The sequence below is a fragment of the Pelodiscus sinensis genome, chromosome 5 (genome assembly GCF_052426305.1).
Source record: "Pelodiscus sinensis isolate ZL-2025 chromosome 5, ASM5242630v1, whole genome shotgun sequence".
In the NCBI taxonomy this organism is placed as follows: domain Eukaryota; kingdom Metazoa; phylum Chordata; order Testudines; family Trionychidae; genus Pelodiscus; species Pelodiscus sinensis.
The window spans coordinates 94098702-94115214 of NC_143056.1; the positions used below are offsets into that span (position 1 = coordinate 94098702).

The 16513-nt window shown below is 38.4% G+C and overlaps 1 protein-coding gene across 8 annotated transcripts in view; it reads left to right on the forward strand.

Moving 5' to 3' along the window:
• Positions 1-16513, forward strand: part of ANO3 (anoctamin 3) — a 371038-nt gene that overhangs the window by 257916 nt on the left and 96609 nt on the right. For all 8 annotated transcript variants that reach the window (XM_075927761.2, XM_075927758.2, XM_025185005.3 and 5 more), the window contains 2 exons: positions 5990-6148; positions 10995-11092. In XM_075927761.2, coding sequence (XP_075783876.1) covers positions 5990-6148; positions 10995-11092 — 257 coding nt within the window. The remainder of the gene's footprint in view (positions 1-5989; positions 6149-10994; positions 11093-16513) is intronic.

Genomic DNA, 16513 nt, shown 5'->3' on the forward strand with positions numbered 1-16513 from the left:
TCCAGGTCACAACCCCTTCCTTCACCCAAACTTTCTCCCAGACTCTGCACTCCAATCTCCCTTCTACACCCAACCTACCTTGATTCCCTTCTGCACCCAACCTCCATCTCAGACCTAGCACCTCCTCCATTAATATAGAAGCATGTGTTCCTTGACCACTTTCTAAATTCTTGCTCACCCCTGCTTAATAAGTATGTTATGTGTATTTTTTTCACTTTGTTGAATTCAATTACTTAAATTAAGCATAATTATAGGGAAATCAAGGAGACATCTCACTGCTTTTTCCAACCACACAAAGTTTCAAGGGCCAGGCCCAAAAATCATGGGATCTGCTTAAAATATAATTATTAACAGAAAAAATACTGAGTTCAGGGATTATTTTTATTTTCCTTCCCATTTTTTACTCTGTAAGGCTATGTCTACACGGCATGCTTATTTCAAAATAAGCTACTCCGGAATAGTTATTTCAAAATAGCTTATTTTAAAAAAATCGCTCGTCTACACTGCAGGGATGCCTCAAAATTAGTCCAAAGCAGGTTTCCCTAATGTAGACATGCTACCTCGATTTAGAGCCCCAGGAGGCACTGGGAAGGAATAACTTAGAATGGCCCTGGTGAAGGGCTATTTCGAAATAGCAGCAGTGGAGCAACTACACATGCCTTATTTTGAAATAGCTATTTCGGAATAGGCATTATTCCTCATAGAATGAGGTTTACAGGTTTCAGAATAAGCCATCTGTTATTTAGGAATTATTTCAAAATAACGAAAAGTCTGTGTAGACGCTCACATTGTTATTTTGAAATAATACTAGTTATCTCAAAATAATGGTGCAGTGTAGACATACCCTTGGTCTGTACACTTTTCTTTGTAAACATGTAGGCCAGAAACTTACTTAAAGAGGGCTCCACTGAGTTTTAAGTGATGAATAAACCTTACATAAGAACATAAGAATGGCCATACTGGGTCAGACCAAAGGTCCATCTAGCCTAGAATCCTGTTGGCTGACCGTGTCCAATACAAGACAATGTTAAATTATCCCTTTCTGATAAGATGTTAATGCACCCATGCGATGAAAGGATCCATATTGGATTTCAGAAGCCAGTTAAACACTGTGTTTGCACCTTGAGTGTGGGCCTAGGAAGGGGATATCTAGAGCTTTTTCCATAAAGAGCTGGGTGAGCCCAGATGGAAACCCAGAAGAGAAGTGGGCAAGGGCTCCCTCCCTCTGGGAAACAACCTTAAAGACAGCTGAGAATGAAAGAAGCGGACATTCTTCTCCAGGGGTAAACTGGAAGCCAGACTTGAGACAGGGACCTCAGGAATTGTAACTTGTTTGAACCCCAGACTGTGGAAAGGAGTTTGCCAACCACTGGCCTATTGAGTTAGTTGAGTCACAGAAACCTGTGGCTGGACAGAAGGACGGTCTAATGTAGCAGAGGTATGCCTGTAACAAGGTGGCTGTCTGAGGAGCCCACCTGGGCTGAATATTTGGTTTTGCATGCATTTCTGTTGACTTCTGGTAAAAGACACCCTGTCTTCAAAAGAGGCAGTACTCTGTAAATGAATCTGGCTGGAGGGCAAAGGCACTCCTACATGTAGAGTAGGCCAAAGCACAGTGGGGGGGATAACTGACACAAGCGAGCTGTGATACCACATACAGCCAGGAAAGGTATGTGGTATCAGCTGTGGGACAGCAACTTTACCACACCTTCTTACACAGGAAGTGTAGTGTGTATATGTTGAGAAGGATGACAATTTTACAATTACTTATTCCGACTGTAACTACACTTCAAATTTCCATGTAGTCCAAAGATCTAAATATATTGAACATCTTCCAGAGATTGTGTTTGATTTTGAAAATTTGAACCATGTAAGGAGAAGGTAACGCCATCAAGAGCTGTTCAGGCCAAGGAATGTCTCCCAACAAGAAACTGGAATTGAAGAGTAATGACTGAGTTAGATAACATTGCTAACTGAGAGGATGCTCTCAGATTGCTTCAAATGGTCTAAAAAAGACTGTTTTGATTTTCCGTTTTCAAAAGCACCTCATTAGCTAGCTTTAGTTTTTGCAAACCAAGAGATATTAGGATTAAATTTTTATTTTATTTCAACCATGAAAGTTTAAGAACGGGGATTTTCAGTTCTAACTCCTATAGTTGTAGCAAACATATAACTTGCCCTCTCTGACATATCCTTTTTCAGACAATCAGTTCTGCAGTTCCATAAACATTTTTTGCTTAACAGCTATTCCATGAGTTCAGAAAAGTATTAAGCCATTGAGTTTACATCAGAACCGATAAGGATCAGTAGTTAAATAATGGATGATGTGTCAGTAAGAGCACAGTGGACAGTTTTTCATTAAAGCAATTGTTTTATTGTATATGAAATATGGAAGTTTAAAACAGAACCCATGGTACTGAACATCCAGCAGGGTGAAACGTGATTGATTTCAAGTTTCCTAGTTCTCTTTTTTTCTGTATTAGACAATAGTTCATGCTGTTAAAGATAGCTTTCAACAGGCAAAAGGGATGTATTTTATATTACCATGAGCCCTAATGGCTATGTAGCCAAGTCAATCTGCAGAGAATTTGGAAAAGATTGTAGAATTTCCAACAATATAATTGGAAAATATAACAAACAAAATAAATGTAGCAGCAAGATTCAAAATTTTACCTGACTTCTCATTCTCTGAGGGTATGTCTGCACCTCAGCGTTATTTCAAAATATCTTATTTTGAAATAGTTTATTCGAAATAAGTTATTTTGAAATAATGGATCTACACACAAAATGCATTTTGAAATAGCACATCCACACTGAGTGGACGCTGAATCGCATTTAAGGCTGGCCGGAACCAGTTCCTGCAGGACATCAGGTCAGGAGTTACTTTGTGTGGCTGCTGCCTGAGGCCTGTGTTTAAAGGGACACCCACCCCAGACAGCCAGTTCTCAGCTTTCTGTGCTTGATTGCCTACCTCGATGAGGGACAGCAAAGCATTTTGTCTCCGCGTGCTCCGATTGCCCTCCCTCGGGACACCACAGCATTCTGCAACATGGAGCCAGAGCTGCCCCTGGGCACTCTGGTGCTTCTCGAGGATGCATTGCTGAAAGCCTGACTGCACTTTCTGCAGGCTGCCATCTGGGAGGTCCATCAGGGGGCTGTCAGTATCCAGGAGGCCCGCAGGAGAGCTTCCACCCTGAGGAGCACTAAGAGCCTCCCTTGTCTCCCCACTGGGGGTTTGTGCCTCATTCCTCTCTCATGTCCTTCCACTTGCCCCTCCCTAATCCCCCTTCCTGATGTCAAATAAAATTCATGTATTTTCATGAACACAAGTTCTCTTTATTTAAGAAAACGGAGGAGGGGGGTAATGAAACTCTGGTGAGACTGGGGAAAGAAGGTGGGAGAGGGGAGAAGAGAGGGTGGAAGAGGGGAGGGGGAAACCTGTAAGGAGGGAGCTGGAAGGGGGAAGCAAGGGGAAGAAGGCGGAGGGGAAGTTCAGGGCACAGGATTGGGGGTCTCACCGGACCAACTTGATTTCCCATGCAAACCTGCTCCTGGGTTCACATGTGGCCTTTGGTGGCCAGGCTGGCAGCTATCCTGCCATGGACGGCTGTGTTCCTCCATCTAGTGCGGAGATCATGGATGTTGGGAGCATTCTCCCCCACCCCCAACCTGAATAAGGTCCATGATCTCCACCCTGGACCAGGATTGATGCTGGAGTGGCCACCAGGGCACCCTGGGAAGGCTGGAGGCCCCCTATTTTGATATAATGTCTACACAGCACTTATTTCAAATTTGGCGTTATTCCTCGTGGAATGAGGGTTACCAAATTCAAAATAAGCGCTCTGCTATTTCAAATTAATTTCAAAATAGCTGTTTGGTTGTGTAGACGCTAGTAAAGTTATAGCAAAATAATGGCTGTTATTTTGAAATAACTTTGCTGTGTAGACACACCCTTTAAAGGGTATGTCTATACTTGCACCCTCTTTCGAGAGAGGGATGCAAATGAAGACACTGAAAATTGCAAATGGAGCCGGGATTTAAATATCCCGTGCTTCATTTGCATGTTTGTGTTATGGCACTATTTTGAAATAGCACTATTTCAAAAAAACAGACACTGTTAAGATGTGGTTGTTTCGAAAGAAAACCCTTCTCTCGAAATAACCCTTATTCCTCATTCTATGGGGTTTACCAGTTATCTCAAGAGAAGGGTTTTCTCTCAAAATAACTGCATCTTAACAGTGTCTATTATTTTGAAATAGCGCTATTTCAAAATAGCACAATAATGTGAATATGCAAATGAAGCACAGGATATTTAAATCCCGGCTTCATTTGCAATTTTGAATGTCTTCATTTGCATCCCTCTTTCAAAAGTGGGTACAAGTGTCGACATACCCTAAAACCTTTTTCTTTCTGTGTCTGCTACTTTTGTACTTTTGGGATATGGTTGTTGTTATTTTGTAACCTATTGGATTCTGTAAATAGCTAATCAGGGGTCCAGAACTAGTGGTAAAAAGCATGAGAAAATTTTAACAGTATTTTTTTAAAGAATACTTGCAGTGCTGCAAAGTCTAAGGAAACCGCTATTTCTATTTATCATGGGAAAAGGTTCAGATAAATACACAACTCCAAGTATTGTAATTTTCACAATGAATAAGCTAAATTACTTGAATCCTGTGAATTCACCAAGAAAACCTCCTCTATGCACATTAAAATGGAAGTGAAATTTTGGCCACATGTAATGCTGGTACAGCATATCTTACATTTACAGTGGAGTGGCAGAGCTGAAACTCTTTGAGGGGTGGGCAATGCCACATGTGTGTGTTCAAAATCCATGCTCCTTTTTTTCCAGAGGATTTTGTGAGTGGCTTTGCTGTTAGGTTTTTTTAGAACACCAGTGTAACGCTGGCAAAGGCTAACTTCCTGATGGAAATAAAATATGAAAGTAAAAAAAAACAGACTTCTAGTGGTGACCTAGAAAGCCAAATTCCGTAGAGTGGGATCAGGGTATAAGCATAAAAGGAAGAATTTATGAAAGACTTAACAACTGCTGATAAAAATGAATAAACCAAATCCTCACACGGAGACTAGTAAAGCAATGGTGGCTCTTTACAGCAGATGTATTTTATCCTTTTTTAAGGAAGATAAAATAGGATGTTTATCCACTGCTGTAATTATTCCCCAAGTACAACTTTATTCACTGTCAGCTCTTCCAAAATTCTATGGCAGACCATGGCCCTGGTTCTGCTTTTGTTAGAACATTACTCCAGACTTTTGTCGGTGTAACTAAGATAAGATTCTAGCTTTGTTATCATTTTCACCTGGCACTTTGAAAGAATAAAGTAACTTTATTTTTGATAAATAAGTGAATAAGATTCAGTCACTGGGTTTCAGGGTTAGACAAAAGTGAGATTTCTACCATGTCTTTGATATGATGTATTTGTCTGTTCCAGGGTTTGGTTTGGTTTTTGCACCGTCGCTATTTCCAAACATTTGAAAATTTAGTCCCTATTCAGAAGAGTGAAACCAATCTTTTCTTCCACTTGCTATGTTGTGTTAAAGACCTACATATCTAGATTTATGCATATTCTTATCCCATTGCTTCCCACATCTTATGAAGAGCTTTGTAGTTGGCACATCCTCCCTTTTCTTGAATAATGCTAAGCGGTGAAATACGTAAGTATTGATATTTAAAGTGGCATCTGGAGTAATATCTGCTGAAATGAATGAGGACACTTCATAGATCAGAGCTACTTCAGGTGTTCTGGGAACTGAGATCTAGGCATATCTTATTTCATGCTTGAAGGTTTTTTTCAAATGTAATAGCTGAAATATATTCTAACTAAACATGATATTCTGCAGAACATTTTTCAGGTTTGTCCAGGCTTGCCCCACCAATTAGCCTTTTACATGCAATCATATGAGCACATGCCTTCCCCTGTGCAGTAATTATGTATAATCCTGTTTGGAACCAATTTTATTGCTTTTTCAGAATGAGATGAATGCCACAGCGTCATCAGGCCTCTTCTTCAAAGATGGCAAAAAGCGCATTGATTACATCTTGGTCTACAAAAAGTCAAGTCTACAAATAGAAAAAAGAAACACTTTTGAAAAGAACCTGCGGGCAGAGGGCTTGATGTTAGAAAGAGAGGTATGTCTTCTAGAGTGTATGTATTCTGAGAGAACCTATAATTTACTGTGACAATCTATTCCTAATTTATTGCAAACAGGCTTTCAAAATTATTATAAGTGCTGACCAGGCTTTTATCACTCTATATTACCATCTAAAACAGAAAGGGACTGAGTCACCACTATGTTGACTTTGTTTCTGTTGACATAATTTCATTTAAATCAGTGGAGTTGAAATATGTGGAATAGTACAGTGTTCAGCTGGCTTTATCTACTTAGAATTTGCACAAGGAGTAACCGTTAATATGCTCTGTTGTCTGTCTCTTGAGTTACAGATTATAGAGTAAACCTATTTATGGATAGAATCCATTCTGAAACAGGGTCTGCACTTTATTCTCCTCTCACTTGTGAACTTTCATTGCATTCAGTAGAATTAATCCTGATTCATTGTTATTTTCACCAGTTAAATGGAGATCAGAATAGAGCCTTATTTAACCAAAATTGCTAGACTCTATCAAGTCATTCTTGCACGTACCAAATTACAATAAAATTAGTAAATTTTGAAATTATTCTACTTAGTTGTGGTGTTATTTTGATCCAATCTAGCAAAACAGATTTTTTTTTAAAAGTTCTGATATTTTGAAAGCAGAACCAATATCCCCCAAATCCATGACATTTTATAAAAGTAAAACTTTTTTCATTCAGAACATAATTTCAAAATCAGATAATTCTCTTAAGAAAACATGAAGCAATGTCTACACTGCCCAGTCTTGTGCAAGAACATATGTAAATGAGCTGTGGCGATGAATATCACCACAGCTCACTTGCATGACTATTGAGCCGCCATTTTGCTCAAGCGGTTTTGCGCAAGTAGGAGCAGTGTAGACTTTTGCACAAGAGCTGAAAATAAGCAGAATAGACTGTTCCTTCTGGCACAAAAGTCCCTTGCGCAAAAGTGGCAGTTCATTAGGTATGCAAATGAGGCATGGTGATATTCATCGCCATACCTCATTTGCATATGTTCTTGCGCAAGACTGGGCAGTGTAGATATGGCTGAAGGGTACATCTACACAGTAGCTCTAAAGCCAAATAAGCTATGCAACTTGAGCAACGTCGATTGTGCGGCTTAAGCTGAAATAGTTTATTTTGGCTTTTGGCGCTGTCCATACAGCAAGAAGTCTGAGAGAGAGCACTCTTCCTCTGACTTCCCTTACTCTTCATAAAATGAGGATTACAGGAGTCGGAATAAGAAGTCCTCCAGCTCAACATTATTTTTACATTATGTGAAAACAACTGTTTGTAATGTAGATGTGGACTATGTTATTTCGGAACAGTCATACCCAAAATGTTTAAATTTGACTAGCTTAGATGCAAATCAACCATTTTGAAAGAAAAAAGGTACAAAGCAACATTATAAGATTCTATAATGACTTAAAATAGTCAATCTTTTTCATTGTAATGTATTCTTAAAATCATTTTATTTTTTCAACTCTCTGATCATGACACCTTGCAAGCTTCCACACAAATACAGTATAATTAAAAATATGGCATGTTATCGACATAACTCTGGAAGAGCACAATAACATTTCCTCCCTATTATCTCTGTTTTAAATGTTGCTTGCTGTGTTGTATGTAGCCACATTTTTTGGTGCCAGGTTATTAGAGGGACAAGATGGGCAAGGTAATATTGGATCAACTTCTGTTGGTGAAAGAAGCAATCTTTCAGTCTTAGACACAAGAAAAAGCTTTATGTAAGCTCAAAAACTTGTCTCCTTGAACCACAGAGATAGGTCCAATAACAGATATCACCCCACCTACCTTCTCTTTCTTAAAGATTGTGCATCTAAAAGATTAATACTCCTTCGAGAATTATAGAATAAAAGTAGCATTTCCTTTTAGATGTGAGAGAAATATTGCTGTGGACCCAGCTGTCTAACCTCAGGCAAAATGCTCTTTGGCCTCCAGATCCCTTTTTTGTGCTGAATTATGCAGAGCTGGCACTGGAGATACCTATATGTTAACTTCACAGCTATCTTCTTCCCACACAGAGGATATTCTACTTTTCCATTGTTTTGGAACCTTCTGCAGATTGATTGTCTGGGAGTGAATTTTACTCAGAGTACTTGTACTGAGCAGCCTTTTGAAACAAGGGAAAGAAATGAGAAGAGATAAAAACAGAAAGTGTGTTTAATTACTTTTTAATGTCCTCCTTGCTACTTGCATGAGACACTAAGGCTGGAAGTGTTCTTAGGTCTTACTCTCATTGTCTTCAGTGGCGCATGATCAGGGTCTAAGTGTATACTTAAAAAATAAAATGAGCATCGCATTTGATAATCCTTTGATTTACAACAAAATGAATTAGGTTGTTGTAAAAATGTTCTCCCAAGCATGCATCCACTCTTCCCCAGCTTCCATGGCAAACTATTGATCCCTCCCCCCATTCCTGAACAGTATTAGAGGCAGAAACCCTAAGAAAAATCTACAGTGAGTTTTACATTCGACCCAGTGCATAATGAGATGGTGATTTCAATGGATTTATGCTAATTAACACAAGCTCATGATCTTTCCCTTGCTGTTTCAATTAATCTGAGGAAATGGTCAGTGGAATGTATGTGATGAATGAGCTTATTTACATTTCATAATTTGCATTCTTTATGTAAAGTCTTATTGTCAAATTAATCACTGGCATAAGTGGGTACGATTCCTGGTAACTTCATTAAGAGTTGTACCTGCTTTCACCTGGAGCTTTACTGTGTCCTTTGACTGTATAAACAACAGGCTCTCAAAATCCAGTCATCAACGTCCTGGATTTGAGTACTTCTACAGTGTAAACTTAAAAAATAACAAATAGTATGGTAGCTCTTTAAAGACTAACAAAACATGTAGATGGTGTCATGAGCTTTCGTGGGCACAGCCCACTTCTTCAGATGACAGACCATTTTCACTTCTTGCTTTCACAGTTATAACTTGTAAAGAGGACTGAGAGGGGAAGAAAGATGAAAGACAAGTATTAAAACAAAGGAGATTGCTAACAGAAATAATAACAAAAATATATACTCAAAATGATTTACCACCTTCTATGCTGTCATTCACTTTCATATTAGTTTCTGTGTAGAGTTATTACATTGATTTAAAAAGTAATCAGGAATTAGCTGAAAAGTTTTCTGGGTTTAAACTTCAAATGGGGACTAAAACAGTAAAAATAATAATATCAGTTTTAGATTCAAACATCTTTTATAGTTTTATTTATTTTAAAAAATGTTTAAAATATTAATTTTAAAATAAAATCAAAATTCAAAGACGCATTGGAATGAGTTTCCCAGCTGCTATTGACCTTTAATGAGAGTTAGATGGCCAACTGTCTGTTGGGCCTTTGAAAATCTCTCTCAACTTGAGAAAAAATGGAACTTGGAAGATCCATCTTGGAAAAGAGTCAACCCTGTCAAAATGTTTGACTTATAAAAATGCAAGTGAATACATCTGGAGAAAAACCATCTGAAACTGAAATATTGACCAGGAAGGAACAAAACAGGAAACAGCACTAATAAGATCATAGAAATGTAGTGATAGGAAGGACTTCAAAGTCATTAGGTCCAGGCCCCTGAGCCAAAGCAGGACCAAGTGTTTTGGATATTTGTTATTTGTTCATAATAAAATGCTCAAGATCCTTGAGCAGATTTGCAGTAAATTCAGCAAATATGATGTAATTCTACAATGTTGAGTATAAGTTGAGGAACAATTTAAATCTATAAAGGCACACAACAGATATATGTGTGTCTTCTTCCTGTAGCAGCTTAGCGCCAGGCAACACTCTTGTTACACCACCCATCTCCCATCTCTAGGCTTGTCATCTTGGGGAGAAGGACCTGTGGTCTGATGACACCATCCTTGGGTAGATGGTAGATCCATTCTCCTCACTGGTGTCTTCAAGTGGGAACCAGCCCACATTACCTCTGTGATGGCAATTCAGGATTGCAGCTGGGAAGAAATTTAATTTTTTCCTTTACTCACTCTGGCAAAAAGCTGCGGAAAATAACCTCCAGCTGCTGTTCACTCCCAGAGAGCTGAAACAAAGCCCCTTCTGAATAGTTACTAGGTTATGCTAAGGGGTAAGTCCCTTGGAAAAATAGGTTATCTTTTTGCTGCATGGCTCGGGACCTATTCCTAAATTTGAGTCACTTCCTCTTAATTAATCACAATGGCTTCTGTGGAACCTGGAGAGCCCATGGAGTAGGCTCAGCCAGGCAGTAATTCAGGAGAAATGAAAGATGACTTCAGTCCTTCAACTATCACCATAGTGCCATTTCAAAAATGAAATCTGAAATGCACTTAAAATGGTCCTGCTGTGAGGGGAGGAGACTGGATTTGATGACTTTTCAAGGTCCTTTCCAATTCTAGTGTTCTGTGAAGTTGTATCTTAATGACTGAGAGCAACAAGATAATGTAAAAGTATCCTCTATTTTGAAGAACACTTTAAATGGAAGAAAATGTGTGAATACTTTTATACTAAAAAACTGCATGTTTCTGGGAGCTCTGTAGAATCAAAAATAGTAACATAGAGTGTATTTGATTATATAATGAATATTTCACACAGCACTTCATTTAAAATTGGGCTTTTGAATTTCTATTTTAATATATTGCTTACTTCTTGCTTGTTTTATTTCGTGCTTGCATACTTCTTGCTTGTTTATAATCAATTTGAAAAATGTGGCAATCAGGGCAAAATCTTAACTACATTGAAGTCAAAAGCAAAATACACACTCTTGAGAGCAGAAGTTGGCTCATAGGCATATTTTCAGAAAGCAGACTGCCACATGGTACTAAACTGTTAATAAATATATGTGTGTGTATTTTATCATCCATTACAGCCAGCTATTACAAGCAACGATATGTTTGTTAAAATTCACTGTCCATGGGATACATTGTGCAAATATGCCGAAAGAATGAACATCAGGATGCCTTTCAGGTATTGTAGTAACTATTTGATTTTTTTATACTTTGGGTATTATGCTTTATATTTAACTGTTTTTACTCATTTATTAAGGTAACACGGAGTCCCCTCCTATGGTTCAAGCCTCTTATTTCATTATAGCTAAATTTTTCCCTTCTGATGTCATGAAAGTAAAAGATTTTGTAAGGGCAGTTTTACCAGTTTTGGGGGTAAAAACATGGCTGATGACACTACAGTATATGGCTGAAGCCACTCTATTTTCACATTTAGCTACAGTAATTGTATTGAAAGCTTACTTTCTTAACAAACTCAAGTCTCCCTGAAGAGCCTAATGATCAAAACATATCACACATATTTTCACACATTGGGAAGTCCTTTTCACGGTCTCAAAAGATCTGTGGTTTGTTGTCTTAGCCTTAGGAGCATGGAATCTTCTATGGAATCTTCTCAGCTGGAGTATTGTGTCCAGTTCTGGGCGCCACATTTCAAGAAAGATGTGGAGAAATTGGAAAGGGTACAGAGAAGAGCGACAAGAATGATTAAAGGTCTAGAGAACACGACCTATGAAGCCAGGCTTCATGAACTGGGCTTGTTTAGTTTGGAAAAAAGAAGATTAAGGGGAGACATGATAGCGGTTTTCAAATATCTAAAAGGGTGTCACAAGGAGGAAGGAGAAAATTTGTTCCTCTTGGTTTCTGAGGACAGGACAAGGAGTAATGGGCTTAAAGTGCAGCAAGGGAGGTTTAGATTGGACATCAGGAAAAAATTCCTAACTGTCAGGGTGGTCAAATATTGGAATAAATTGCCAAGGGAGGTGGTGGAATCTCCCTCTCTGGAGATATTTAAGAACAGGTTAGATAGACATCTGTCAGGGATGGTGTAGACGGAGCTTGGTCCTGCCTTGAGGGCGGGGGGCTGGACTCGATGACCTCTCGAGGTCCCTTCCAGTCCTATGATTCTATGATTCTATGAATGATGGATAATAGCCAGACCTTGACTGGAATTATAGTCAATGGCAAGGGAAGTTACAGAAAACACTGGTACTCACTATTTCAGATATAAAACCCTGACATTCTGGAGAAAACCAAATCTCTTGTGTTCCTGGGATTCTCTTCACTTCCTGTTTTCAGATTGATGACCTTCTGTCTCCTTATTTTTTTAGAATTATAAAAACTCTAAAAGGCAGCCTGTCCATAAACCCTAAACACCTTTTAAAATAAAAATTACAGCACAAATGTGTTCTTGTAGTAAGTACAGAAATACAATTTAAAGTAACATATCTCCAGGAAGCCAATAGATGTAATATTCAGTTCCCACTCACCTGCAACAATTCCCCATGCTTATAATTTCCCATCATTTTTAAATGCCTGTGGGTGGGGGACAGAAGCTTTTTAGAGTGCGCTCAAAGTCAATGGATTGGGGATAAAACAGGACAAGGTGGCAATCAAATTCCAAAGTCTTGGAACACAAACTGAGAGTCCCCTTACAGCAGCTTCTTCTCACTTATACCAATGGCTCTCTCACTGGAGAGCCTTTGCTGACTTAAGCTATGCCAGTATGGCATGGGCAGAGAGAGAGAACGCTTTGGGTAAGTAGGCCCCAAGATTAGACTTCACCTAGCAACTCAGAAGCAGCCTGACTATCTTTAACTGAAAATCCATTTGAGCACCTGTCCCTATAGCATTATGAAATTTAAACTCTGATTGAATCATTTTCCAAATCCCTTTCCTTAGAGAAAGACTGAGTAATAATCATTTACCACTTGAGTAAGGAAGATTTTTGATATTTCTATTTGCGCTTTTCTCTCACTCGAATGATTCATTGTCACCATCTTAAATATTCATTTTCCCCTACATTCCAGCACCCAAATGAACTCTCTCTTGGCATTTTAAACCACTATAAACGGACTTTTACCAGCAGCAAAGAGTAGCCTGTGCTGGAATTTCAAATTGTTTTGGAACTAGTGCAGAAGCAGGAGTTCTTTACCCGAATAGCTTTGGTCTCAAACTGATCCTCTGAGATTCATAGAGCTTGGGAGGATAGGTGCAGCAGTCTATCTTTAGGGAGCAACCCCATTGCAGAGAATTGGGGAGAAACTCAATGCTCAGTTTTCCTCCACTTGAGCAACTTTTATATTGTGAACAAAACACGAGAAGTCATTCTTCTGCTCTACTCTGCGCTGGTTAGGTTGGTCTCATTTGGAGTATTGTGTCCAGTTCTGGGCACCACATTTCAAGAAAGAAGTGGAGAAATTGGAGAAGGTCAAGAGAAGAGCAACAAAAATGATTATATCCAGAAACCATGACTTAAGAGGGAAGACTGAAAGAACTGAGTTTGTTTAGTTTAGAAAAAAGAAGACTGAGAGGGGACATGATAGCAGTTTTCAAGTTATCAAAAGGGTGTTATAAGGAGGAAGGAGAAAAATTGTTCTCTTTGGCTTCTGAGGATAAGACAAGAAGCAATGGACTTAAACTTCAGCAAGGAGGTTTAGGTTGGACATTAAGAAAATCTTGCCGTCACGGTAGTTAAACACCGGAATAAATTGCCTATGGGGGGTTAGACAGACACCTGTCAGGGATGATCTAGACAGTGCGTGGTCCTGCCATGAGGGTAGGGAAAAGACTTGATGACCTCTTGAGGTCCCTTCTAGTTCTAGTATTCTATGATTCTATGTGGGAAGGACACCTGTACAGGGATTCTAACTGAAGATTAAAATTCACTTAGGGCAGCCATTAATTGTTGTTTTTTCAGCTTGTGATCAATGGGGAATATTACTGGATTCCCAATCGGCAGCTGCAAACTTTACAGATGAATTCCATATTTGGTTTTTAAGAAGTTCTTTGAGTCTTAGAGAATGCAAATTTATTCCCATGTCTAGGCTTGATACATCTGCAGCTAGCTCATATAAAAATGTAGGAGCTTCACTTCCCAGCAGAGGGATGTTCTGGATATTTTTTCATTTTAGAGATGCTATCAGTTTCACCTACAATTTGCTTCAACCCCGTGCCAGATAACTGGCGTTTGCTTCTCTCAAGATGGGCAAAAAGCTTTGGCGAAAATATTATTATTTGTACTCGTAGAGCTGAACAGCTGCCAGACTGTTAGAGCTGGCCATGGGGGAGTGATGCAACCTCATGGTCTGATGAGAAGAGTGAGAAACTGGACATTCTAATCCTGATTCTGTTTATGACTCCTGCTGCTGAATTAGGAAAACTATGTGAGCCTGGTTTAATTGGCTTTACTAAGTTGTGGAAGCAAAATGCCCAGTTTCCTTGAGCAAGCTGAGGTTGTGTAGGTAAATTCAGGTCCCTGCATTTTTTTAAATCAAGGTTTTACCAGTTCAGATTCTGCCCTCACTGAAGTCAGTTATTGAAGAGTTTTTTTTTTTTTTTTTTTTTTTTGTAGCTGACAGGAAGGTTGAGAGTAAATTGGTTTAATGTCATTGGAGATAAAAAGTGCAAGTTCGCCAAGTGGTACTGTTGCTAATTTAGGCTCAACATTCTGAAATATTTGGCAAAAAAAACACCAAAAAAAGTTGGGGGTCTTTTTTTTGTAATTCAAGAGCAAAATAGAATAGTTGTCTGCTAGTTCTGACCTTGTCAGCAAATGAGCCATCAACCCAAGGCAAAGGAGAGTGAATCAGTGACAGGGAGTGATTAAAGCTCCCATTAACAGTCCTGTAAACAACCCAGCCTTCTCATAACTGCTTATTTATTTCAATGAAAAACAAATTAATAAAAGAAGAGCATGGGAACTGATGATGAGTGTTTTATAGAAGGAATCATACTTGGCATTCTACTCCTCTCTGCTTTTGAAGTGTGTAGAGAGCTCTGATAGCTAGAATGGGAATTATATACAACACGCAATACAGCATAAAAATAAACCACTACGTGACTAATCATGCAGCTTGGATGCCAGCTAAATTTATATTGGCTTAAAAAAAATGAATGGTATTATGAGAGTCAGTTGGATCACGCAATTTGGGCCTAATCCTGCATTTATGAACGTGAGTAGTCCCAATGTCTTGAATGGGACACTAACATACATAAAATTCCTCGCATAAGTGTATTTGCTGGATTGGGACAATTAAGTCTATATTTTACTTTAATTGTTTTTCCATTTCCTAATGCTGTTTTTCTCCCAACTTGTTATTAAAAAGACTTGAAGTACAATAATTATTTTGATATTTGACCTAGCTGATTTTCTTACTTGAGAGAGAAATTTATGAAAGCCAAGTTCCTACAGATATTTATGCACTCTTAGAATTGTATTTGGCATCTAATTAATAATTTTTCTAGGCAGGCATTCAAACTAACTTTTTGTTAAAGTTCTTAGTGCTGTATTCCATTCACTTTATTCAGATATTTGAAAATTAGTTTCTAAAAAGCAGAATGACACTGCTTACAATACATACTGAATAAATATGTTAAATAGACTATTTCTTTAAAGTATATACCTGCACTGAGGTTTTACTCAAAGAACCATTTTCTAAGCATTGTAACATATTCTATGTTCTGTTGCTGAGGTAACACTTCTCATCTGTTGGAAAAAGGAAGCCTTATTATACACAGTTCTCTCCCAAAATGTACTGTAGTGGGGGTTGTATCCTACTCTTGTTCTGTACTAGCAGCAGATTGCTTCCCCCCCTCCATAACTTACCAAAAACTAAGTCTCTATGTGTGCCCCAACCTTAGCATCATCATGGGAGAGGGAGTAATTTCCCCACAGAAGATGCTTTTCTTACTGTGCTTATCAAGCCTCATGTGTTACACCTCTTTACTCTCCTGCTCAGTGATGTAAAGGTGGGCCACAATCTTGCTCTTTAACGATACTTCTAGTAGGCATATCCCCAAAGAGAATATTTGATCTAAATGCATGCCCTAACTCTAAATTCTCTCAAAAAACTGATCGCACATTAGTAGTCCCACTGAAATCAACAGAATTACCCTTGAAAAGGAAGAAAGGTTTGGTGCTAGACTTGGCATAAGTGTAGCTGAAAAGAGTCAAAATAACTTGCTTTCATCCCAAGGGACTACCCAAAGTCCCAGATCCTGATCTCAGGGAAATCAATGTGAAACTGCAAATTAATTTTACTAGTAAAAAATAGTATTTCAATGCATAATATGTATTTCAACTACAGTTGGGAAAAAAATTGGCTGAAATATTTTTTCACTAAAATATACCAATTCAGGTTAATTGAAACAGATAGCAAGTGTATGTTAATTTCAGTGAATTTTTTCAGTTGGCATGAAAAAAGAAAACATTTTGCAAATGTTGAAATGAATGGAATATTCTTTCCTATTTTCTTTCTCTGAAGCTGTTGCACTTCACATAAAATAGTCACAAAGCTGGGGCGAACTAAATCTTTCATGCAACCCAAAATGAAATTTTCCCAGCTTTTCAATTTGATGAAAAATCTGGAAAACTTCAGTTTCA